This window comes from Scomber scombrus, chromosome 17, assembly GCF_963691925.1.
Source record: "Scomber scombrus chromosome 17, fScoSco1.1, whole genome shotgun sequence".
NCBI lineage: Eukaryota > Metazoa > Chordata > Actinopteri > Scombriformes > Scombridae > Scomber > Scomber scombrus.
In genome coordinates this window covers 21,653,941-21,681,605 of record NC_084986.1, presented here as the reverse complement: position 1 = coordinate 21,681,605, position 27,665 = coordinate 21,653,941, and the positions used below count along the sequence as shown (strand labels likewise).

At 38.3% G+C, this 27,665-nt stretch overlaps 1 protein-coding gene across 1 annotated transcript; it reads right to left on the bottom strand.

Moving 5' to 3' along the window:
- Positions 1-236: 236 nt before the first annotated feature.
- On the bottom strand, positions 237-27,034 carry nudt14 (nudix (nucleoside diphosphate linked moiety X)-type motif 14). The gene is made up of 5 exons (XM_062437477.1): positions 26,910-27,034; positions 11,818-11,861; positions 5,037-5,101; positions 3,690-3,984; positions 237-525 (listed from the first exon to the last, which is right to left on the bottom strand). Exons 1-5 carry the CDS (start codon positions 26,988-26,990, stop codon positions 276-278), a joined length of 735 nt encoding a protein of 244 aa, XP_062293461.1. The 5' UTR covers positions 26,991-27,034; the 3' UTR covers positions 237-275.
- Between the last annotated feature and the right edge of the window lie 631 nt (positions 27,035-27,665).

Genomic DNA, 27,665 nt, shown 5'->3' with positions numbered 1-27,665 from the left:
ATAAAGACAAGAGAAAAAAGTGCCAGTGACAACCAGCTATGGCAAATTGGTTCTTAGGAAAAATATGAAGATCACATAAAAGCTAAACAGGACAAAACTTAAAAGATACCTGTTGGCAACAAGAGGAGGGGCCCACCCTTCATCATGTGCCAATAAGCAAAAAGGCAATAAAAGGATGAAGAGCCATAAGGGGAAGAGCGGATGTGCTGGGCCAGTGTTTGAATTAATTTGGGGTAGATGGTTTTAAGGGGAGGGGGGGGGTTGGTTAATACTAGTTACACGTTGGTGGAGATCTTGTACTTGGGAGACATGTTATTATGGAACCAGATGAAACTAAATATGACGCCCATGGTCTTGGGTATGCGCTCGTCGTAGGCGAACGTCATGGCCTCGTGCAGCGGGACTTTGACCACCTCGATAAGCTCTCCCTCCAGGGGCTCACCTCCACCTGCGCTCACGCAGTTGTCGTCGGACACCTCGGCGTAAAACATGGTCTGCTTGGCGCCTGTTACTCCAACGCCTGACCTGATGGGTGGAAAAGGGAGAAAAAAAGTGTACTCTTAAGGATTCAGCATACAGTAGGGCTGGATTTGAAGATTGTTTGACACTGGTGCCAGTGCAACACCTCAAGAGTCTCAAATGCCAGACTATTAAGAAAGTGAGCAAAATTCTCAAATTCATTAGTGTTTCATGTTGTCTTAAAGGAGAATTCCACCAATTTAACACATGAGGTTCAGTCTACTCTTTATGAGGAGTACTATTAAGCCTGTGTAAACACTTGTATAATATTTTCTAGCTCTAAAGGAACTTTCTAACATTTGAAAAAATAACTGGTGATGAAACTTGACATATTTCATAGAAAATCTGCATTATAAACTGTGGTTAGAAAGAAGCAGGAAAGTTGGGAGGGGTTGAGTGTCTTAAGAAAAGATGCTACTGAGTGGCATCATCAGAAATTACTCCATATTAAGAGCTAAAAGTCAGAATATTGCTGCCTCTGCTGAAAAAAATCTGTCTCTTGTGAGTTCCCCTAACTTTTAAGCGCAATACTAAATCACTGCAAAGGCACACTCCACATATAAAGACCGAAACGGGGGGAAATAGCTAGCCTTGCTTTGTCCAAAGATAATTTATATACCTGAACACCTTTTCATGCTAAACTAACCGCTTCCATGCTCTAAAGCTCTGTAATTAATGCACAGAGGCAGATCTTCTCATGTAAAAAATCTTTTTAAATACTTTTATTTCAACATACTATTTACAGGAATGAGTTTAGTTTATGTATCACCTTGGTTTACAAATCATATAATAAATGCAGGTAATGGGAAGTATCTGGTTTAGAAAAATAAAAAATAGATTATCATCTTAACCGTCTGATTTATCACTCATCCCAAAATATAAAAATTACACTTTACTGCTGTGCCCACACTTGACACTCTGACGCATACAGTGCAATATGAAATGTGGCTGATTCAGTCTTTCAATGCTGATAATGTGCAACAATCAGAACATAAATGAGGCCTTTCTTTGCCATTTAAACCACACTGTATTTCTCTGCTACACAGAGCTGTGACCTGAAGTTGCCTGTTAGCAGCACAGAGCTTCACCACACTGTGTGCTTCTGTCAAAAGCACCCTCATAGGGGTCATGAGGGTTAAGACGATACCTATCTATTTAATGGAGGGAGCCCACATATAACAATGGCCGCAGACGACACCAACAGAGCTGGAGGAGGTGTGCGAGTCAAATCAAAACGCACGGTTATGAGAGCCGTCAGTCATAGCTGTCCAGGTGCTGCTGTCTCAATGTGGGACTGCTCTTTTCCTTTCTCCCAGTGCTTTGAACTGCTGTGTCGAGCTGTGGCTTGTAATAATATATGTAATAATATGCTGACAAAGATGGATGGTTCGCCTGATGCTTCTTTCCACCTCGCTTGCATGACCTCAGCGGCACTTGTCGTTTTCTCTTCTTTGGTTTAAAAAAAAAAAATCTGTTATTATTGCAGGACTTCCTCCAAATCCTGACTGCTGCTGACTTTAGGTTAATTTTTTTGTTCTACATATATTTTCGAACTGTAGTGTTTTCCAGACCGGATTACATACTTTCCTCTGGGTGCACAACATTATGTGTAGTTTCAGACCTCCGACTCTAAAGTTGTTATCTTTTGCTTATCAAAAACTCAAGGTAGCTCTATCGAATGTGCCTCCACCTTGTTTTTTGGTATGAATTCCAATTATAGAATACTGAAAACGTCACTCACCCAGTTACTTGCTCAATTAAAAAACAAAACAAAAGCCAGAATCAAGGAAGCCTGTTCCTCTTGAGAAAGAAAATGTGGCTACTAACAAGTTCGACAAGTGTTAGGATTAAAACGTATGAGGGAGGACCCAAAAGTTCCTGGAAGCTGTCAATAGCACGGGAGCAGGGTGTAGTGATCGGGTTTGCTGCAAGGTTGCGTACGTCTACAGCTTGGTGGAACTACAAAAGGGATAGAAATGGAGAAGATTTGCCCCTGTGGAAGAATTCCAGGAAGAAACGCAGGAGAATCTGGGCAGTGATATAAAATGAATTCATGTTTCCAGGAACGGGAGAAGCTGTGACAAGAGTATCACATCTCAAGGAAAGTACTGGGAAATACTGGAAGATTTAATGACTTTTTTTCTTTTTCTAACAATTATGGCAATTTTCGGGTCCTCGTCTCATAAATTTTGGTTTTAGCCAAAAGACTGTGTTGAGTGTGTAGACACTTAAGTAGCCTGATAATGCCTGATTTTTCAGTCTAAACTGTGTTAATGTAAGCTAAATTATGTTTAGGAGGACGTGTTCATATAGTTTTCTTCATCTTCACCCTCCTGTGACAACAGGGGTTAACTCAAAAATTAGGTATTTCATTTAAATGAGGCCTGTTGAATATAATTTACAAAAATGTGTATAAAACCTGTTGTAGTTAATTGGAATGAAGTTGGCTAAAAAGTTCTAAAACAGAATTGGGTGATATTTTATACCTTATTCTTTATTTAAAAAATAGTCAAACCGGAACGGGTCAATTTTGACCCAGGGTGACAAAAGTTGCATGATCGACAGGAAGGCAACAGGAGGGCTAAACGATGTAGCAAGAAATGTATCAGTGGGCACAGGAGGTTACTAGGATTATTTCACTTGACATTTTTTTATAATGATAGACAAAATATGCAGATTTCAGAGTTGTTAGTTCAGCATGTCAAATCACAACAATCTGTACAGGTGTGGCACTGTTTCTCATGTAGCTATTTTACTAGCTCGAGCACAGAAAGATGGTGTCTCCATTGTTAATCCCATCTACTACAGTAATCGTAGAGCTTTACTCCCCATCACGAAAACTGGCACTTTTCTACAACCTCTCAAATGTTTTTGTCAATAAAAAGGGTTTGGGTCACACAAAGATGCTTTAAAGACAGAAGACAAGAAAAAAATGCTATCTGGATTTGAATTTCAGAACAGTAAGTAGAAATTATATAATGAATGAATGAACATAGCTCAAGGAGGTTTATAAATGAAAATGGAAATGTCACTAAATAGGACAACAAGAAATTAATTGTTAAGGGACATTAAATCCAGTGGGAGTGATAGAAGCTTATATACATTATAAAAAGACAATGAAAATGTACTAAACCCTCTCTGAGCTGAGTTATGTGTGTAAATAAACTAACCTGTAAGAAGTAATCCTCTTCAGCTTAGAAGCAGGCACGTCGTAGCCGCACTCCTCCAGCACCTCCTGTCGGGCGATCTCCTCCAGGGAGCAGTTGGGCTTGTCCACCAGCCCGGCGCAGAGCTCGTAGGTGATCCCCGCTGTGGCCGCGGGCCACGCGGAGGAGCCCTCCTTCTCTGAGGCCGACTGGTCCTCCTGAGACTCGGGGACGGCGGCTTCCGCGGTGCCCTCCTCGGTTTTCTCGGCAGACTGAGGCGGCTGTGTCTTGTTCCTTTCCCACTCGCACATGTATACAGCTGAGATGCAGGAGAGAAGCGCCAAATTACGATGACATGATTCTCATTTTTATTATTTAACTTGCCACCTATTGAAAACATATATTTAATTTAGAGATAGATCATTTGGCAAATTTTTTAAATTATGACATTCTTTTTTTTTTTTTTTTACTAGTACCTGATCGTTTTCTCAGTCATTGTATCCAACATTTATAAATATACAGATATTTTTAAGTTCACTAAATTACCAACATGTACTGTATAGACTTTATATAGAAGTTATTTCAGTTAAAATTCAGTAGACAATTATTTTGGCCATTTTTAAACCTTGTGAAATTTAATTCCAGATTAGTAATTTTAACATATCTGTGATAATCAAGCTTGATTCTTAAAAAGCATCCTTATAACTTGGACTTCAAATTACATATTAGCATTGTTTATTTAAAGCTGGTTGGTAATTGTCACATTTACACAATTTTACACCACTGAGTTAAATGGAAAACATTGTGGTTGTGCAATTCACAAAACAACTCATCAACACATCAAATCATTGTAAAATCATGACTAAAACTTTTATGTCTGCCTCAATTCCACAACCTACTTTCAACTTAACCTACTTAAATTATTGTCTGAACCCACCAAGTTGGTTGCGGCTTAGAAATGGATCTCATTAAAGGTTGTAGACAAAAGTCTGATTTCTTTCAGATAAAGGACCATTTCTTCCCCCCCCCCCCCAACAGCAACAAGAGAGAAGGGGAAAAAAATATATCAATGCCCAGACTTCCTTGAATTTAGCACACTGCGGTGTGGAACAGTCCCTGGCGACTGCTAACAAAGGAGGTTAGGCTGTTTTTTTAAAGGGGCCTCTTGCGGTCTATTTATGAGACTGCATTGTTGCTCAGATCCAGTTGAATAAACAGGGATTGTAATACGCTGCTTTTTCAGTGAAAGTGGCCACAGGATATATGTAACAATCAAGATCTAGCGTGGCGACAAGAAGAAAATGAATAAACTGTATTGTACAGTACTGCTGGTGCAACACAAGAAGAAAAAAGAAAAAAAAGAAACCTCACCTGGACGGAACTGCTTGACGAGGACAAAACAGTGTGAGGTGGTGTTGAAGATCAGCACTGATACACTGAGGAAGAAGGAAGAACAAAATATGTTAAATAAAGACAAATCAGACAGGTTTTTTTTGGCTACATCATACATAATTTTTCTCCTTCAGCTTTGTCTCCTGGGACTCTGGCTACAGGAAAGCTGTCGGTCATCACTGACTCAGCGTTTAAATTCCTTATGATGTGGTCACAAGTTATTATAAAGAAAGGATTAGGAGTCAGAGGTTTATGGGCTAAAAGAGTCTCTGACCGGGAATATTCAGCATCTTGGGATGATGGACCCACAATTATCTCTACTGAACAAATCAATATCAACTTCCACCTGCTTCATCTTTAATGACTCAAATGTGCCTTTAAATACAGTATGTGACTAAAACTAAGACATGAGCAAGGACTACTCTGTAATTCACAATGAAAGAAACTGTTATCATTTCTGAGGCAACTAAAAAATTCCATCTATCACAGGGAAAACTGATGCAGTTTTATATCGCCATCATCCAGTCCAGCCTGACCACCTCCATACTGGTCTGGTTCCCCTCAACCACCCAGAGAGAGATAGAGAGAGAGACAATGAGACAGGCTGCCTGTCCTCCCTCCACTACATCCACACCTCTACCACCAGGAAATGGACCAGGGGCATCCTGGCCGACCCCTCATACCCCAACCACCACATATTGCAGCCCCTCCTCTATGACAGGAGATGACATACAATTAAAAATCTATACCACCAACACAAGAAAATGTTTTCCCCCCTGCGCCATAAAACTCATTAACTCTGAAGTCTAACTCCCCCCCCTCAGCTCAGCCTACACACCTGCTGCTACCTGCCCCTGCCACTTTCGCGCCCCCCCCCCCCCCTCCCAACACACACACGGCCAACTTAATAGTGTCGTCATAATTTCAACAATATTTCATATTGAACTTGTAACAGTGTAATAGTGTCCATGTTTTATCTTATTTGTTATATTTTTTACTGAATATAGAGGCCTTTGCATGTTTTGAAAGCTGAACAAAATTCTGATCAGCAGTAAAAACAACAGACTTTTAATTTATTTAACTTTAATATCTATTTATTTTATTGTTGTGTTGCTTTCAACTTCAATGTCTGTGAGTGAGAGAAACAATTTTTCATTACGACTTGCAAAAAATATAAAGTGAATGAAAATAAACAGATTTGATTTTGATTTAATTACAAATTCTTTGTATTTCTATACTTGGCAAATAAATGATACTTGAATTAAAATACAAAAATAAAATCAAGGGCAATACACATCATCAGTGTATGACAGTGGCATTTCACAATGACGATACTAGCCTATTTCTAAAGGACTTCTCCAGAAAAGCATTTGATTTAATTACTTCCACCATCTGTATTGGCACTAGCCACCATCTACAGTATCATAATCTGTATGGGGTCATGATGTGTGCTACTGTATGGGCATCAGATGTCACAAAGCCACCAGTTTGTGTGACACATTGGACTAAAAATGTTGTTTTTATCAACATAATTTAAACAAGTGATACATTTCAGTACGAAATGACTAAAATCGAATTTGAATAACATTTGAAACAAATTTAAATTTAAAAAATGACTAAAAACAAGGCAAAAATGAACACTATACTGACATAAGAGAACCACATTATTTCAGATTAAACAATGACTCCTAGGAAGCAGGATGTACTGTAAAGAAAGAAATAAGAGGTCGGCGCTTCGGCGGTGGCACCCAATAAATAGTACAGGTGGTTCACTGCTGTGTGTGTGGATGTGAACTGAGACTGTCGCTGCCAGTGGAGACTTCAGGCCTGGGATCTGTGTTGGGAAAGCGGATGTGTCTGAGGTGGCAGGAAGCCCTGCCCTGTCTTTCCCATGGTAAGAGGGAACCAGCAGATTGCTATTACAACTTCTTCTAGCAACAGGGCCTGAGCTGATACTGTTTAAATGTCTGTTTGCGACACAGATTTTTTAAATTGAGAGTCCGATGTGTGTTTTCAACAATATGTAAGAATGTCAGCTGACCTGGTTTATCTTCATTAAAGAACAATGATGATTGTCATGGCTGCTTTCTGTCTGCGCACAATGCCTGACCGACAATGGTTTCTGTTTTTAGACTCATTCAGTATGTTTTAGGTGTCATGAAACCTATAATAAAGCCTACTTCCTACTGCTGAAAATGTAAGTTTAATTCATAGATTCATTCCAGATAATACTGAAGTCATAAGGTGCTGCTTTTCCCTGCAAATGACTGCTTACAATATGAGTAGAAAGGGTTAGTTTTGCTGCAGCTGCTGATCAAAAAGACTTTTAAATGTGTCCAGCAATGCACTCTTACACCATTTTAGGAGTCATAATAGACAGTCAAATATATATCCAAAATTAATTTAGCGGAAACAGAGATGTTTTATTTATTTCTTGAATTCTTCCTAGGAAAACCTAGGAAAGGTTGGCAGGAAAGGAAAAGAACAGGGTTTGTCTTGAGACATGTTCAGACGACACTTTGTTTGAATTACTTTGTTTTAAGCGTGAAGCCTTCAGGGCTTCATATTTAGGCCCACCCAGCTACAAACACATAAAGCCAGTTCTCCATTCTTTGACGTCTTGATTGATCACCTACATTCATCCCTCATTCCTCATCACTCCTTGTCTCAGCTTTTGTGGCATACATTTCGGTGATATTTCCAAAAGGGAAAATGTCGGCAAAGTTTGTCTTCGAAGCTATTTCAAAAATAACCTCTTTCCAAAATTCTACCAATGGTGCATAAGCATTCAAGTGATGGACCCATTATTGATGTATTTGACAGCCTACAACTGAAACAAGAAATCTAGCGCCGAAATATCACCACTGTAGAGCACAAGAATGGATAAGATAATGTAGTAGATATCAGCTAAAAGTGGGACACATGGGCCTGAGGCATAGAGGCTGTCCCTTGAGGTTGGTCTGGGTTTTGTAGTGCTGTTCCACACCATTACTGCTCCTCTACAGCTTCCCGCTGAAAAAAAGGAGCTCTAATGGTTTAACCAAAAAGCGGGCTAAACGGACACTCAAGACTTTTCATGCACCGTTAAACTTGGTGCCTTCTCCAGGGGGCTTCCGGCTGGACAGCAGGAAAACTGGGTTATGGTACCCATATGAGGAGCAGGTCTGAAGTGGTTAGTAGTGTAATCAGGCTTTTTGTGGTGCAAGTGAAAGAGTGGCTGAACTGATATTAGACAAATTTTGCTTTGATACCAGAACTGACGCAATTATATTGGACGTAACCAACAGTTTTATAATACAGATCTCTTGTAGAGCTGCAAGGATTAGTTAGATAATCAATTAAGCAATTTAAGAAAAGATCAAGTTTCTGCTTTCCAAATTTTTCTTGTTTTAACATTCCTCTAAGATCTTAAACATATCATCTTTGGGTGTTGGAGAGTTCTGACAAAATCAGAAATTTAACTTGGGATACCTGAGTGTTCAGTAGGGTTGGTACCTTTCACATTTGAACTGAAACAAGTACCGGTACTCAACGGTACTTCATTTCGGTACTTTACTCTAAATCTGTAACTCCTGAAGTATCAACCCAAAAAGTCCCCAAATTTTGACTTGAAATTTTTATAAATATATAAAACATATATAACAAGTGCAAAACATATATAAAAATATATCCACATGGCCTATATTAACCATATTTCTTCTAAATATATTTATTAATGTGTTTCTGTTGTTAGCACAGTTTTTCCCAAAATGCATCTGTGTTTAGAGTTTAGTAGCTGTAATGATGTTTATGAGATTTCTTTACAAACGCCACCGCTGGTTACTGGCAATATTGCACCCATGAGCATGAAATATTAGGCTGTCTAATAGGGACACAACATCCCACTCTGACATGTGCCCAGCTCATGCGTTTGCTCAAGAACGATGAGTCTGAATATACCGAAATTTGGCACCGTTTAATTTGACGTCAATCAATACTCGGTAGTACCGACATAGTTAAAAGTACCGACCTTGGTACCCAACCCTAGTGTTCAACTCTGCCCAAACTCTTCAAAGTGAGTGAAAGGTATGGGACCCATCACAGACATGTGTATTAGGACTACAGCAATGACAATGCTAAAGAACTCACCATATTCTCATGATTATCTTTCTGTTGACCATGATCTCTTAAATTTCCAGCACTGACAAATACTCATGTTCTCATTAACAGACACTAACAGCAATAAAGACGCACCAATATGTAAACATTCCAATAAACATGTAGGTGTCAAAATAACAAAGCAGTGGGAGTTCGCCCACCCAGTCTACATGTGGTTTTGTAGATATGGAAGAGACTTGTAACAGTATCCCACTGGATGTCTTAGGGCGCTGCATTCATGGCAATGAGTGAAGCAAGTTTTTGGTGAGTGTTTTTAATGTTTTTACCAATTCTGCTTCATGGACAGCATCTCAGTCAAAAAGAGGTCAGTGTCCAGTATGGAGATTTTAAGATTGCCTCTCAGCTTGTTGCCAGTGATTGAGTTCTGTTGCCGTCACTGGGCACTGACCATCAGTGCACACTAGATGGTCAGTGCCCATCTAGTTTGATAGAAAAAAGTTTCAGGTTGGGGGTGAGTTGTTATGAAGTGAAGAAGCTCCTCATTCACCAGTGAGGGTACAGCGTGTCAGATTGTTGCAGCTTATGTAGCATTGTACCTCACTGTCCTGGTGAAAGAAGGGTTGAGTCTGAAGGAGAAGCTTGTAATTTACCAGCGGATCTATTTTCTAGCCCTCGCCAATGGTCATGAATTAGAGAGATATAAGTGGCCAAGATGAGTCTGAGATGAGTGCAGCCAAGATTAGTTTTTTACAGCATGAGTAGACTCAACCTTAGGCAAGGGTCAAAAGCTTGGACATCTTGAAGTGACTGGGAATAGAACCAATTCTCTTTCACATTGAAAAGAATCAGCTGAGATTTGGGCATCTGATTAAGATGCCTCTGAATGTCTTCCGTTGGAGGTATTCCAGGCATATGCAAATAGGAAGAGATCCAAGAACAGAACCAAAACATGCTGAAGGGATTACATATCCAATCAAGTAAGCAAACACCTTTGAATACTTGAGAAGGAGCTGAAGGATGTACGCAAAGAGGAAGATGCCTGGGTTAACTTATGCTGTCTTTCCATGGACGGTTCAAGCCATGAACACGTGTTTTTACCGTTTTCTCACAGCGGGGGATGGACTCACTGTTGTGGTCCTGCTTGGTAGTAGAGCTAACCACTGTCAACCCTTGACAGTCAACCCGTCACAGTACGTATAAATGGGTGATGTCAAAAGAACATCTTGATAAACCATCTAAGATTTGTAATCTATCATTTAACTATGAGTCCCATCAAGTATATATTCTAGGGGACTAGAAGAAGAACAAGAATTTATCAAATCCGTCACTTGGTAGAGTTATCTAACAATCTAAAAAATACACTTGAAATTTGACAAGACGTATAAGCAAAAATTAATCCTGCTGAAAGGGGGAATGTTATGCACACTTAACCAAAAATGCAAAACAAACCTGGGTCTATTTACATGCTAAAGTGGGAATAACACTTTGGCACCTGGGAAAGAGCTGGATGTTCCCATGGGCTATTTCCTCTTGGAAGTACAGGTTTGGGGCTTACTGCTTTTGTCTCAGTGGTACTATTTTTCACAAGGACCACCCTTAAGGGTCAGGAGTGGAGGAAAGAGGGCTTAAATGACCTGAGACGTACCTTGAGGCACTATGGTACCCCAGGCAAAACACAGAGTAGGAACCAGGGCTTTGACACAAATGTGTGATATTTCTCTTACACAGCCCCCTGTGAAGCTCAGACATTTATAGCCATTGCCAAGTAGAATAATGAGGCGCCAGTTCCCACACAACAAGGTCTGTTGTGGTCTGACCATGCTCAGTATTACGCAACTCTCAGAGCAATAATATCTGATTAATCAATTAGTCAATCGACAGAAAATGAATCGCTAAGTATTTTGATAATCAATACATTTTGACTAATTTTTAAGAAAAAATGCCAAAACTCTATTCCAACTTATTAAATAGGAACATTTACTTGTTTCATTAGTCTTCTAAGATAGTAAATTCAATATCCTTGATTATTGACTGTGTATTCTTCAACAATTTTTGACATTTTATACACCAAACAACTAATGAAGTAATCTTGACAATACTTAACATATTAATTGATAATGAAAATGTTAGTCTCAGTCTTACATGCATATGGGTATAAAAAAAAAAAAAAAACCATTAGAGAGATTCTAAATATGGCTACAGACAAAAAAATAAGTTTCCATCATCAACTTGTGTTGAAATTCTCTTACAATTTGTGCAGTATTTTGATTTGAAAAAATATCTTTGGTATGTCAAAAGATGGAGAGTGGATATAAGATTTAGAGATACACTGGTAGTACGTGTCAGGATTGGTGCCAATCCAGCAAATTCATCCTCATCTGCTGATCTGAGTGTGAGTGCCAGAGAATGAGATCAGATTCAGGCTCATGCTTGTGCAAAAGCTCTTTAGTTTGCCAAGTGTCTCCTGACATGAGAGTACTGCTGATTTTATATTTCTATATAGCTATGTCATAGGTTTCATAGTGAAGTCATGCAATATAAACTGTTTTATAAAACTTAGTCAAAAGGAAATCAGAAATCAAATATACTCTATTTTGTGTTTGTTATTAGACCACAGGAGCATTGCTTACATCTGAAAGTAGTGAATAAAATATGTTTTTACCTGTCATGGGTTCGCATGAAGTCCCAGGATTTCTTTGTGCCATTCTGTGAAGGAAGCAAAATGAACAGCATAAGTGAATGCAATAAAAGCAAATGTTTTAGTACTGCAAGCACTGTTTTAATCTGTAAACACTGTGGTTACATTGTGGTTAGGTGAGTCAGAGTTTGTATGACTCTCACTCCCTTTTGTTGAATGCGATTTGAATGGCAGGATGCCAAATCATCTCAGATTTATTTAATATCTTGCAAAAGCAATCAGCTGCCCTGTAACTGATGCTTGCTTAGACGTGTAACACCACAAACCACAACCAAGAAAAAGTTCATCAAGTGTAGCAGCAACAAGGATGTTACTGAATAACAAACTTCAATGGTCCTGATTTATTTTAATGATTTGCAAAGGCAAAACTTTACATTGAAATACCTTTATTCCCTACCAAAGATATATTTGATATTGTTGTAGCTGATATAGGGCAACATGTGAATTTGCCGTTTGCTTGCTGATTTGTCAGGGTCTGTAATTAACATCTTGCAGTACAATGCCAGAAAATGCTCACATAGCAAAAATTGGCAAAAAAAAAGGTTCTTCGTGATTTTGTTATTTCCTCAATGTGCCAAATAGACAAATGTAGGTGATTTCTGGGAGTTTCAAGTGTCAATTGTTTGTTCAGAAAAGGATGCAAAGTTCACACTTCTAGACTACATGAAGAAAAAAAAAACAGATGTGTTTTTACAGGCTGGGTTGAGTGACAAGGAGGGATTCCTGATGACTAAATGGTGTAACACACCCCACAGTATTTCAAGTTCAGTGACTGAGATTGTTGTAATTGCCCTTTGGTCACATCATCACATTAACAAGATGTGTGGTGTTGTACTCCAGTAAATTTCCAGCAGGGAACTCAAACTGCACAGGCAGGTGTGTAAAAAGCACAAAAGCAATCAAGAGAAGTGTTCTGGCATACAGAGAACTTAAAGCTGGAGGTTGGGACTTTTGTCTCCACCTTCTGACAGTGAGAGTAATTACAAAATCACTGTCGACACGTGGTAACATCACAGGTACCAGAAAACATGCATACTTTACAGACCGGAAACAGAGAATTTGGACATTTCTCTTAAAAACAAGGACTCAAAATGATCAATTGATTCTGACAAATTGACTCACTGACTAATCATTGTAGCTGTTGGAGGTGTGCTGGTTGTCTGCAACACTACATCAAACATCATTGTCACTGTGGCTGTTTCTGCTTGTACTATTCCTCCCTGCATTATTTCTAACTGACCCACTGAAGAAATAGCTCCAAATATCTCCAGATCTTGTTGTGTCAACTAGGCCTGTCACGATAACTACTTTTGTTGGACGATATATTATCTCAGAAATAAACGTGATAAACGATAGGATTGTCATATAATGGATAATTTCATACCACTGACATAATGATAATATAATATAATAATAATGCAAGGTAGCAAGGGGGTGAGAATGGAGAATGGGCACAATGCTTCCATAAAAACGCAGACTGCCATTATGGGCCGGGACAGGGCATAGTGAGGAATGGAGGCAACTACTTGCTTAGCCAATACGACATTAAAAACCTCTTAGCTGTTAATGTGAAATGTGCAATATTGAGGTAAAAAAAAAAAAAAAGATCAAGGTCCTGTCCATGTGTCACACAATATGTCGATATATAGACATGATAATGTCGGTAATTACGTAATTGTACGATAGGTGGATAACGTAATAATTGTGAGAGGTCTAGTGTTGACCATTTTTTAGCGCCACTAACAAAGCTAATTCGGTGAGGAACACATATCATTTCCTGTAAATTCTTCACAATAGAAGAATTTAGTCATTTAAAAGCTTTTAATATTAAGCAGTCATGTTGGGTTTGCATCAGCAGTAACTTAACCCTAAAACAGGCAACGAGGAGTTACAGATTCTTTAACACCCTGTTAGGATCATGATTGGTTAAGGTGGTTGTTCAATTGTATGGGCCTTGAGTTGGTAGAATTGAAGCTTGTGGTAGGTCTACACTTTGACGAAAATGATAAAATTCAGTTACTACTTAACTAGTATGTGTGATATTAATGACCAGGGAAAGCAAGACAAGACAAGAAATCACTTCTCTTTATTAAATAAAACATTTTACCATTATAACCATTTTTATACCTCAATAGGAGCAAGGTATCCTGGTCGAGATACAACTCATAAAATCCAAAATATATATAAAATATTAGTAGAAATGTTTTACTTTAGGTGCAAATAAGAAAACTAGTAACATCAAATTACTTTTTTTACATCTCATATTTCACTCCTGCCTGTTAAAGGGTTAACACAATTCTGACACGGCTGCCCCTCAGCAGGCTTCCTGAAGTTGTTTGAATTAACTCCGCAAATGTGTGAATTAAACTGAATCAAAAACTATTCCTCTCTCTACATCATATGCTGTATAAATATAGTAAAGTTGGCCTATATTTTCTATGCCTGAGGAAATATGGCCTTGATTCATATTTAGGCTACACCTCCTCTCCACCCACCAGCTCTTTCAGACGCAGTGATGACAGCGTTACCAGAACTGGCTTATTTCAGCTACAATAGATGTCATCTTCTTCTGTGCGAGAGCTGTGATGTGGTTTCAGTACCACCCTAGAAATGGGAGGAGGTGAAATGGCAAACTAATTGCACTGATCAGACATAATAAAGCTATTGTCGTGTACTGTGAGCTGCAATGTGCAACTTTTAGATGTCTATCTGAAGGGGATAAATGGGGCAGATTGAAGAGTGAGAGGGTGTTTGTTTCCTTTCAAAAAAGTCTGTCATATTTCTTTAATTCTCAAATTAATTTTGATGGCAGGATATAAATATCACAGACTGAATATTGTTTTAGAAACACTACATGTTGTGGAAAAAACAATAGCAACACTTCAAAATTACAGTGATGAGAGGTGATAACTGTAATACATTCACATTTGCATCTAAGAACGATGTTTGAGGAAAGCACTGCAATGCTTTCATTACCCAATTTATCAACAACAGTTTATCTCCTTAGCCACCCGTAAAAAGTTACAGTAATTCCTACCTTCCACACAGTTTCTATGGAAGTCCTCTAAATGATCTCAACAAACATTCAAATTACACACTGCAAGACCTAGCAGGTCATAGCCACGGGGCCTCAATAAAGCCAAGATAGCATAGTGGCCTCCATGCATCATTAACTGTTATGTTGTAGTGCAAAATGAGAAGCCAAAGTCTGCCAAGGTTTAGATACGGTTATTAATATGGTGCAATATTTATGTACTGTGAAAGATATTACGTCAGCTTAAAAACACACTGAGACACGCCAACACGTACTTCTTAGGTGGACGGTCTGAATTAAAAAGTCGTACATAGCCTATGTTAAAGTAAATACCAGCTATGGTTGAGTTTTAATTGTTCATGCTGAATGCATTTGCAAAACCATTCGCTTCTGAATCAAATGTTTTCAACATGTTACAGTTGTGATATAACTATTCATTTAAATGCTAAATATTCACTGGTTTCAGCCTTTCTAACTGAGGATCTGCATATCACTGTTAATTTAGTACCTTTGGGATGTGAACGGTTTGTTGAACATAGCAAACAATTTTAAGACAAATTAATTTGAAACATAATCAATAATTGAAAAAAAGATTAACTTTCAGTCCCTTAAACAATTATGTTTTTCATTAATAATGCACATGATAATGTCATATCAGTGGTTACCATCCGGTCTAGTCATCAAGTCACAGTCCACACATTGGCCAATTTCCATGCATCCATTCCACCTGTTAATAGATTCAAACCTACAACCTTCTTGTGAGGAGACAGGGCTAATCACTGCTGCCCATTCACAAAGTGAAAACTAAAATAGCTTATGTGCAAATGAGTTGTAAAGCTCTATAAATTAAGAAGCCTTTCTTGGTTCAAAACCAACATTTAAAAAACATTACAATTACTGCAACAGCAGTTACAAATTTTACATGACTATTACTAAAACAACTACATGTTCTTCTTTTTTGTGTTCAGTGTTAGTAAAACCAAACTGAATGTATTCTATGTAAGAAAGACCCTTACAGTCAACAAATGTGCAAGGCAAGGGTCACATGATCGATAAGTTACTTGTACTGTTATGTCATGTGTTGTAGCGTTGCCACTAACTAGGGAGTGGGAAATAGTATTTTAATATCAAAGTGTTTTCCCAATGTTGTCTATACATTTTTTTTTTGTTGAAGCTGACCCCAGTTCTCACAAGCAACCCAGAATGAACCACTTTTCAACTGCGACCCACCAGTTTGGAACCACTGATGTACATGTCAAATAAAATCTAGAGAAAGAAATGTATTCTGTCCAGATTTTGTTTAAACTTGAACTGGATCTTGTAGAAACAGACGAAAAAAACGATGACCTGAAGGCAGAGGCGACACCCACTCATCAGCGCTCTAGCTTTGGCGATTAGTGAAGCGTTGTCAAAACTCACTGTGGAGTCATGAGAGACGCTCTGCTTGCTGCAGACAGTCTGCTGGTGGTGTAATTACTCGCATGTCAACAAAGTGTACGAGTGTCTTACACGCCATCATTCCTCCTTCAGGCCAAGCGAGCCACACCCCTCTCACTTTTCCTCCATGAAAGCAAAACTGCAAAGGCGTGTGTGATAAATCATTTGTCATGACTGAGGCGGGGATGCACTTCTTGTGGCTTGTTGCTTTGTAAAGAGTGCTTACTGAATAATGGATGAGATAGAGCGTTTTTCCTCACAATGTGCCTTTTAAAAGCAAATTATAGGGTATTTGTATGTGTGAATTAATAGATAAATACAAGGGCTATGCTGCCTCTGATCCCAATCTTTATGTTTTCTTTTATTGGATGGTTTTGTTTGTCAAAATAACAAAGAAAATGAAGAAGATATCATAAACTGTTCTTAGATATATAAAAACATTGACCAAAAAAATACTTTTAATAATACACTCCTGATTTTTTTTTCAGACTAAGCAATAGCACCCAAAATTTCCTCCAAGAGAAGACCTTGATGCAAGAATAAGGTTACCTTAGGAGTAGTGTAAAGCGACAACTAATGATTATCGATTTATCTGTCATTCAGTTTTATAAAAAGTCAGAAAATTGTAAAAAAAAAAAAAAAAAAAAAAAAGTCAATCACTCCTCTCCCAAAGATCTAGGTGACGCCCTCAAATGTCCTGATAAACAGTCCAAAACCCAAAAGATATTCACTTTATTATCAAAAAAAACTAAAGAAACCAGAAAATACTCATATTTGAGGGCCTGTGGCCAAAGAATGTGGGCATGTTTTCTTAAACAAAAAAAAACTTAAAAAAGACTCAAATGAGTACATGAGTAATTGGTGATTAATTTTCTGTCGATTGGCTAATTATTGCAGCTCTCCAGTATAAATAGTTACTATTTTGACAACATGTACTCATATAGCCTTATGAATAAATTATAATTATTGTACAACAGAAAAGTGGAGTACCTTTTATTCAATTCCCTCTTTTGTTGATACTCTTAATAATTGTTCTAATAAATGCTTTATAAACAATAAAAGTGCTTTGTGAACCACAGCGGTGAATCACAGCACCAGTAATTAGAAAACAAATATGTGGTTTGAGGCTATGAAAAATGAAGGCCAGCTCCAGTAACACAGACAATGCAAATGCCTGTTGAGTCTTGCCTGACCAAAATAAATGAAGCAACACTTATAGCATCCAGCTCTAATAGCAGATTACTGATGCGTTCCATTTACCTTGGAAATTGGAGGTTGGACCTGTGAATGACGTCACACCCGAGTTTGAAGTGTTCCGGTTCAAGAAGTCAGAAAGCCAGTTCTAGCCAGGTTAGCCACACGTACAAACATCATAGCAACGTCCACAGATAGAAGTTGGACAGTGCTGTATGTATGACTGATTTAATGAGACACAAATAAGACAAAAGTACTAATAAACAGGATATTACTACAACTTTCACACTGTTGATACACGATGTTACCATTTTGGATTTTGTGGTCAGAGCTGGTGAGGTTCTTCCAACCTTCTGAGGCGGAAACCCAATTTCAGGGGGCATTCCAGTTGAAATTTCCAACTGGGAATCGGAAATTCCAGCTGAGTCAGTTCTGACTCGTATTTGTCACTGAATTTGTGAAACCACAATGTACTCATAACTCTAAAGGATGCAGGGAAAACATTAAATTAAAATCGATTAGAAATTATATTAAAAATGGCTGATGACACTGTCAACTGTCACAAATGAAAGAGTGGAGAAACCTATCAAATGCAGATGCTTCCAATGCTTACTCATATCCACTGACAATTAACATTCAAATGTTTCAATCACCTTAAATCCAGTCCTCCAGTCCAAAACCCTCCAAACCCAAGAGCTGAGCCCAACACTGGTTTCCAAACACCAATCAGAGTCAACCAAATTTGAACACAATGTAAAGAAACCTCTCTGGAACATTGAAAAGAAGAAACTAAACACCAAAGTAGATCATAATGTTACATGGCCCCTAAAAAGAGATGATGGAATTGGCAGAATATCTCTCTACTGTCAAAGATGGAAAGCAGAGACAGATCATGACCGAGTGCAGACTCAGTAACCACAAACCGCCAATCAAAAGAGGACACAGAAAAAACCATGGCAACCAAAAGAAAAAAGAACATTTGGTCACTGTTCGACAGGTGAGGTTGAGACAGATGCACTTCTTCCCATAATGTAAAACATTCAATGAAATGAGGATCAAGTTCAACTCTAAAATAGGGCTGCAACTAACGACTATTTTGATAGTTGACTAGTCATCGATTATTGAAACAATTAATCGACTAATCGGATCAGTGGTGGTTCTAGCTTGTAAGGCACCCCGGGTGAACTACCCTTCAGCGCCCACCATATATATAGATCGATATATAAAATAACCATAAATACCAAAATGATATATAATCATGAATACAAAAAATGAAATACAAGGAATAGAAACAATTCTTGTATATACATAGAAGTTAGTTATTTTAATTATTACAAATTATAACATATTGCTAATAAAAGTAAACTGCACAAATCCTCTATCACACACAAATAGAACAACACATTTATAAATCAATATTACCATCCTACAGCAGTGTCCACCCAGAGTCAAGACTGAACAGTTCACCTTGGTGGTGTGAAGACTGATTTTACATTATTCTTAATGATTTTACTCACAACCCAGAAAAAATACAACAATGTGTCTGTGAAACTACATATTCACAGTATGAACTGTGGTTTATTTGGTGTGACTGATTTTAATTTTTGCATTATTAGGCTACCATACAAAATTATGTGCTCTAGACTCCTCAGTGGAGACCTGAGGTCAACCTACTGCTGCTCCTCTCCTACTTCTGACTGAGATCTCAGCAGGTAGAAGCTGTTAGTTCATAAACTAGAAGTAGGGCGCGTAGTGTAACAAGGTCAACTGATCCACACGGTGACATTATATCATTGATGTAAATGAGCGATAGAAAACCGTTTCTTTTGTGTGTGTGTGTGCTCCGTGCGGCCCCCGGTAAGATGCTGGCTGCCCATACTGCCATTGAAATCCGATGAATTACTACAGCACCACAGTGTTATATCACGGTTTCCCAAGGATTTTTGAGACAAAGGTGACAATATCTGGAGAACGTGGTGTGCGGTGTGCACAGTCTCCCGCAGGGAGAGCAGCCTCCAGTTAGCTCTGGGAAAGTCATCACTGTCCAACACACAGAGGACGCAGCGTTGCTGAGGTGAGACAGACTGAGCACCGAGTTATTTTCTTTACCTCAGAGTTGGGTTAAGTTGTTTAATGCTGCAGTGTGTGTTTTTCAGCTGCTTGTGTTTGTTACTGCTGGAGTTCACCGCTCCGCAAAGCACGAAAAACACGCCTGATGACGTAACTGACAATTATCGACTATTAAATTCGTTGGTGACTGATTTTTGTCGACAACATCGACTAATCGTTGCACCCCTACTCTAAAATTTCAGATTTTCTGTCATTCATTCAATTATTTATTTCATTGAACTAAACTGCAAACAGCAAATCGTAATCATGGCTTAGTCTGTTTACAATAATCATATCAAAATGTCGCCATTCATTCTGACTTTGATTGATGTTTAAAAGGCTATAAAGATGACAAGTTTAGCTTCCAGCAACTGCATATAGAGGTAAAACTATTCATCATGAATGTGTCACCACACACACACACACACACACACACACACACACACACACACACACACACACACACACACACACACACACACACACACACACACACACACACACACACACACACACACACACACACACACACACACACACACACACACACACACTCCTTCTCTGGTATCCTGTCACCACTCACAGATGGTGGGGTTCCCCTCATTACTCGGCCCACTTGCTGAGAGAAGGGGGGCGGGGACGGCTTGAATGGCCCTGGGGAGACGGAGAATCATGGCGGACATGGATTACGACGGAGAGATTAGCCCACAGACAGAGAAAGAGAGGGAGAGAGATAGAGAGAAAAGCGCGGATAGGCTACACAGGACCTTGAAATTAATGTGGTCCCTCTGGCTTTGGGCATCAGAAATGACAGGCTCCTGTGTGAATAGCTATTGTAGAGAGGGATGTATGGGCTTGATCTTTTAGGTGCTTAAAGTCTAATAAGCATCGCTAGAGCTGTCGCCGTTACCGCATTACCCCGGTAACGCAATCACATCACGCCCACCGCAGAGTCATGCTGATCTCCACTTCACTGCTCTGAGTGAGCGGCTCAAGAGATGGGACATTAGTTATTCTCTCAAGCTAAGACATTTTAGAGACATAAGACATAAAGATAGACATTGAGTCTATAGAGACAATAAAGAATAGACTACAGGACTACAGGAATAAAAGCTTTTGAAAAGTTTGACATATTGTTCTGAATATAAGATGGTGGTTTTTCCTGGAAATTCATCTGAAAAACTGTGGTCGTCTTACATCCAGGGTCAACACAATTATATGGTCACAACATCAGATTTTCTTTTTTAATGGACAAAGCAGAGGTGTTAAACCATGGATGTATTATAGGAGCTAGATACCGTACCAAAGATGACGCCCATTCAGTCCAATAACATTTGCACGGTTGGAGCATATGCCCAAAAAAATTTCTAGCTTCCAGGTTTGCTTTCGGCCCACTGAATATGCGCAGTGGCCCCGCCAGCAAGTTCCCGCTCAGCCCATAGACTTTACATTGTGATAATTGATAATGTCAATGTTTTTATATTGCTTTTCTTGGCTCGAGGAAAGTTTTACACATATAAAACCTCCATTGTTCAAAAAAGTATAATAGAAAGAGCCATTATTGAGCTTGTCTGCAGTTTGAGTTTAAAGATGTCTCTTTTACAATGGTGGTCTATGGGTTAAAATGCTTTTTGGGCCACAGGGGCATTTTATAGCTGCAATACTGCAAGTGAACACTGGGAAAAATTGGCTGATAAGCTGAGCCGCGGCACCCTCTCCAGCTCTTATAATACACCCATGTATAAAACCAACTCATTATTTTAGCCTAGTTGCTAGGCTAGTTAGTATACTGAAGTCTGTTTACCGTAAGTGTATTAGAGTCAATCAGTCCTAAAAGTGTTCTGTTAGTCCAGTTTAACCTCTAGGAGTTCCTGAAGGCTTGTGTACCACGTTTTTCTGCCACAAAGGAACTAAATTCATGACGAGCGAAAACAAGCCCAAAGTGTCTGCTATGTGAAACACCACTGTGACAGATGATGAAGAACTCAAAAAGACAAACAGAGAGTCTTATAAATGCTAACCGCTTCCAAGAGTCTGGTAGGAGAGTGTGTGACAATGTGAATATTCTATTATGAAAGTTATATTCAAAAAGTATTTGTCCAAAAACAGGTGTTGGAAAATGAGGGGGTCGGCTTATATTTGCTCCAATACGCAATTCAAGAACAAATTATTTTATAAATATGATTTTATGGCTGTTACCGTGATTAATGAATGGCTTTGCTGGTTTGTGCGGAAAGGAAAACAAAAAAAAAATCAATACCACAGCAGCTCTAATCATTTTTCATAATCATCTTTTTCTGGATTTAGCTTCAGTGTGTTTTCTCAGCAGCCACAACAAAGGCAACAAGACTATTACACACGCATTACAATCTTGGAACTACTGATCAGCAGAGCTTTTAGAACAAAAGAATCACATTTACAGCAATGTAAGTTAATTGTCAGCCATACCTGCATAAACTGATAAACCGGTAATGAGGAAGTACAGTATCAGCAGCATTATAACAGCCTGACAAGTGGGCTCTTATCCACAAGGACACACTTCTCAAGTAGACACCCATGTGACTGTGTCCTCCAGTCAAGTCTACACAGAGAGCGAGTAAACCTCAGATCGCATCAAGGCATTTTTTACATGTTTGGTTCCTCTAATACAAACTGACTGAGATACAGCTGAGGACTTGGAGGACTTGACCGCTGCCTGTTTTCTGTTTTAACCTCTGTTGACCACATTTGCACACAAAATGCAGTGTGAGCGGAATATAGGTGAGGTAACGGCAACATATGAGGGCTGGTGTGATGCTGAAACACTAATTGATTGATTGAAGTCTAGAGCTGCAACCATTTGTGGATTAATTGATTACTCAATCAATGATAACTGCATAATCATTTTAAAGAAACAATACCCCAAATATGCTGTTTTCAACTTCATATTTGTGATGATTTAATGCTTTTCTTTGTCATACATGATAATAAACTGAGTAGAATATTTTTGGGTTTTGAACCTTTGGTCGGACAAAGACTTAAGACATAACCTTGTCTCACTATTTTCTGACGTTGTGTAGAGTAAACTATTAATGGATGAATCAAGAAAATAATTGCCAGATTAATTGATAATGAAAATAATCGTTGGTTCCAGCCCAAGATTAGTAGATAGAAAGAAAATGAATTAACAATAATCGATAACCCAACATTATAAGTTCTTTATAAAGGAAAAAAGCCAAACTGATTGGTTCCAATGTCTGGGTTTTGAAGAAATTAGCTGATTTTTCTCTGGTTAATGTTATTGTACATTGAATAATTTGGAGTTTTCGACAGTTAAGCAGACAAAATATTTCACTTTGGACTAGGGGAAATTTTTAAGGTTCATTTCTCACTTTAACCCTAGACTAGACTACACTAATACATATCAAACGTTTATTGTTCCTAAATCTCAATATCTGCCTCCATTTACTATCTTAACAATAAAGTTACTAACATACTAACAAATTAATAATCAAGGAATAAGTAAATGATAATAAATAAATTGACAGATCCATTGATAATGAAAATAATCGTTACTTGCACTCTAGCTGGAATGGCTGAAATAAGTAAGAATGTCTTTTCAATATCAACATGTATGATGATGGAAACTGATTTAAATGCTATATAAAATAATCAAATCGATATTCAATGCAATGTACTGTGTTCCACTATTATTTAGTACTAAACACTAAGCCTAACCCATTTCCAGATAAACCTGAAGCTTCACCAACTAATGTTGTTTAATCACAATCTACCTGCAATCATTCATTTAAAAAACAGAATTTTAAATGGTCTCACTGAGTGATCGTCCCTCTTCTATATCATAGATTTATAACATGAGGACAATCCTTTCTCCACCTCCAGAACATACATAAATTCACACACAAAATGGTCATTTGTGTTTAAAGATCATAATGGATCTCATATTCATGAAGGAGTGAGGGGTAAAGGGCTGTAACTATACCAGATAAATAATTCCAGATGAATAATTCACATCATTATGATGAATAAACTGAAGGCAATTAGCCTGCTTTAAGAAGAAACTCGTGATTCAACATAAGCACGAGGGAGCGATAAGAGGGGCTTCCCTGAGTCAACAGGGGACAATCACCTGCTTTGTAGAGAGGCGAGGAAGAGGAGACAAAACAACAATAAACACTAACGATGAAGAGAGCCTCTCAGGCGTGACGTTACCTACTTTCAGTGAGTGTGTTTCTGCGAGTGACCATGGTGAGCCTGCAGATGTGCGGCCAAGCGTAAAAAGGTTTGTGGAAGAGATGCTCCCTCAGTGGGAGTCAAAAAAGCCTTTGTGGTGGTGGTGGTGGTGGTTGGGGGGGGAGGAGGGGGGGGGGACGTCCCTGAACAGCCCATCCTGATCTACTGAGGAGAGGATGACGAGGATGAAAGGGAGGACGGTCCACCACCACCACCACTGCTACCATCACTTCTTTTGTTGTCCATCTGCTGTCTTAGCCGTTCCACTGTTCTCTTGACGAGCTTAACCCCCCCCTTCTCCTGTCACAGGTGTGAACCCCAAATGGTTAAACTCCTCAGTGAGCTTCCCTCATCATATGTGACATAATTTAGCTTCTAATATTGAAGGCACAACTACAAAAGACCACCTTACAATAATTTTCCAGTTGTATTTTCTTTGTTTTGTCACCTAAAACATAAACATCTTTGATAGATATCTATAAATCTAGATATAGAATTCTGAAGTAATCATTTGTTTCAAGCGCAGAGTGAACAAAATAGCTTCTTCTTCTTCTTGTAGGTTAAATAAATCCTCTTGTCGTCTACAATGGAAGCAGTGAGGGCATTGATGTATTTTTGGGGTTTTTAAAGTGAGCTTTAAGACAATATTTTTGTCCTTATTCAGGTTTTAGACATCAGAAGCCATCGCTGACTAACAGAAGCTACACAAATATTTTGAATCCTAAAAATAAATTCATCTGGACTGCAGCCTGTGTTTGGGGTAAAAGCATATCTCACTTCACTGGCGAGCATCAGGAACGCACAATCAGCACATTACACTTTCTTTTAGTTGGAAGGAAGAAAAAACATATTTTTAATGAGGAGAATATAAAACAGATATAATAACTAGAGCTGCAAGGATTGGTGGATTTATGGGCAACAATTTTGATAATTAAAATAATCATTTTAGTCATTTTACTATGCAGAAACACTGAAAGTTGCTGATTTCATCTTATAAAATGTGATGATTTAAAGGTTTTCTGTATCATACATGATGGTAGAAGGGAATCTCTTTCAATTTGGACTGCTGATCAGACGAAACAAGGCCTCTGAAGATGTCATTTTGAGCTCAAAATGTTTTTGACAGGAATGTAAGCAATGTAAAATCAGCTATAGCAATACTGATTTAGAGTCTTGTACCAGGATCATCATTTCACACCTTTGAGCATTTACTGTAAAAACATGGATCCAGCTAATGAGGTCTGAGAGCTTCCAAACAGCTTATGAGATTTCAGTCCTCCACTCTGCCCTGTTTGCCAACCCAACCTGGGCGAACAGCTAAAAATGTATATAGAAAAAAAATATACCTGCACCCACAATCCCTGTAGAACACACCTATAATACTGGAGAAAATCAATGCAGTGGCAAAACTTTACTAAATCTGAACTGTGAGCACTGTAGCAGAATCAGAAATGTTTGATATTAGAAAATGTGTCATAATTAACTAGAGTTGGGAAATATGACTATGTCTATACCTCATAGTAATACCTTGAATGTAGTTAGACATGGTAAGCAATGCTGTAAATAAATGAGTAAGACTGCTTTATAGCAATTTGTGACTGTTAACTTATTGCCACAATGTGATAAGGTCTTGATTTGTTAGGTATTTTATTTGTTTGATATGTCAAAAAAAGACATTTTTGTTAGGATTAACTGGACAAAGAGATGGAACGATTTCAATCTTAAGAAAGAAAGAAAATATTCACGTATGATAAGCCAGAAACAAAGAACAATTAAATTGATTATGAAAAAGTTACTGATTTATTTTCTGTCCATTGACTAATCGATTAATCAACTTATAATTGTAGCTGTGATGATTCAATTTTAATAATTTGCCTACGATGTAGAAATCTGCAATGAGGTCCTCTACCATGTGTAATTCCCAATAACAACAATAAAGTTTCCTGTCCCATCTTGACCCTGTTCTTACGTTATATATAGTTTTAATTATTACACAAACATTTAAAGTCCCCATCCACACAAAAATATGTTTTTCTTCTTTTTCCTGGAGTTAAATGTTTGAGCTTCATTATGTAGAGCTACGTACTAAAAGTCTGTTTTCACATTCATCTACTAAAAGTGGAAACTTTTTCTGAACTCATCACAAATCAGATTTTTAAGGGGCGGGCCCTTTAAGCATGATTTGTGACATCACAACTAGTTTGGAGACAATCCTTGTTTACTATTAAACTTGTACTAGTGTGATGTGGAAACTTGAAGCCTTCAGGGCACAAACACTGAGAATTTATGGTTACGTAGGAGACATCTTGTGTCCAGCAGTTAAACTCTGGATACTAAATATATTTACATATTCAGATATTATGAAATCCTTAAAAAAGGAGAAGGAGGAGGTGTCATTTTAAAGATTTTAACAAGATGAGTGAACTTTGTATACAGATAAACATATCAGACATAAATTATTAGTCAAAGTTGAGTATTTTATATACATCTTAAACATGTGTGGAGGGGACCTTTAAACAAGTAAGGCTGTATAGTGTCCCTTATTACTGTAAACCTGAACTATATGTGGACCCCTGACCCTCAGACTCCACACCCACCAGACTGCACTTACACATGAGTCAATTTAACAGTTGAAATCAACAAGTCTCACCTGACCCTCTATTCATACTAGAAACTGATTTTCTCGCCAAATCGTGTTATATAAACCTCCTTACACTAATGTAAAGCATGTGCTAACGGTGATGCTCAACACCCCCCACTCCCCTTTTAAAAAAAACACCTCTGCAGCAGCAAGCTACCGTTAGCATGTTAGCTTATAGCTGTCTCTGAGCTGCCACACAAAACACAACAGCAGCTTTAAATCGACTGCATGTGAAAACACACCCGACACGAAGTCATTGTGGTTAAAGCAACGCAAATTGTTGCTACCACCGTCTGTGTTTGAGGTCAGCTTAGCCTTCATGTTATGCTAGCCTGCTAGCTGCCAAATGAATGGGGGTTGGGCTATTAGCCCTCAGCAGCCAGCAGCCGTTACACAGAAGCAGCTCACCTGGTTGTAGTGCACCCTGAACGGCTTCAGGTAGTCGGACTCTGTGCACGGAACCACTTCAATGTTGTTAATCTCTTCCATAGTGCAGAGCTGCAGAGGACTGGAGGCTCAGAGACGGTCTGTCTGTCACCACACACACACTGACAGTGAAGGAATGCCTACGGAAGCCAGCAGAGGACATGAGACTGTCAGGGTGGCATGAGAGTTAGTAGGGAACAATATCAGGGATGGACGATGGAAAACTACAAGCATTCTATAGACCAGTACTACTGATACTAATACTTAAAAAAAAAAATATATATATATATATATATATATATATATATATATATATATATATATATACTTTAAGTTTTTTAGTCAAGAACAATGGCACTGAAATAAACATTCAAGTACAACTCAGCAGTCATAGATAAGTTTTTGCACATGACATTAAACAATATACAGCAGTAGAGAGGTAACTGAAATGGTAAGATATGATTCTATCAGTGTTGGCTATCAATCACAGCCCTAATTAAACACATACAAAATCCATTTAGTCCATCTACCAATGTACAGGTCTTTTCTTAGCCACTGAAGGTGGAAAGTTAGCCTTTCCATCTCATGGATCGCCTAAATGATATCTAATAGGGCAGTGCCATGTGGACAAAATCAAATATTGCAATATTTTTGACCAAATGCCTTGATATCGATATCGCTATAAGTTATCATCAGTAATGTGGTTATATATATATATATATATATATATATATATTC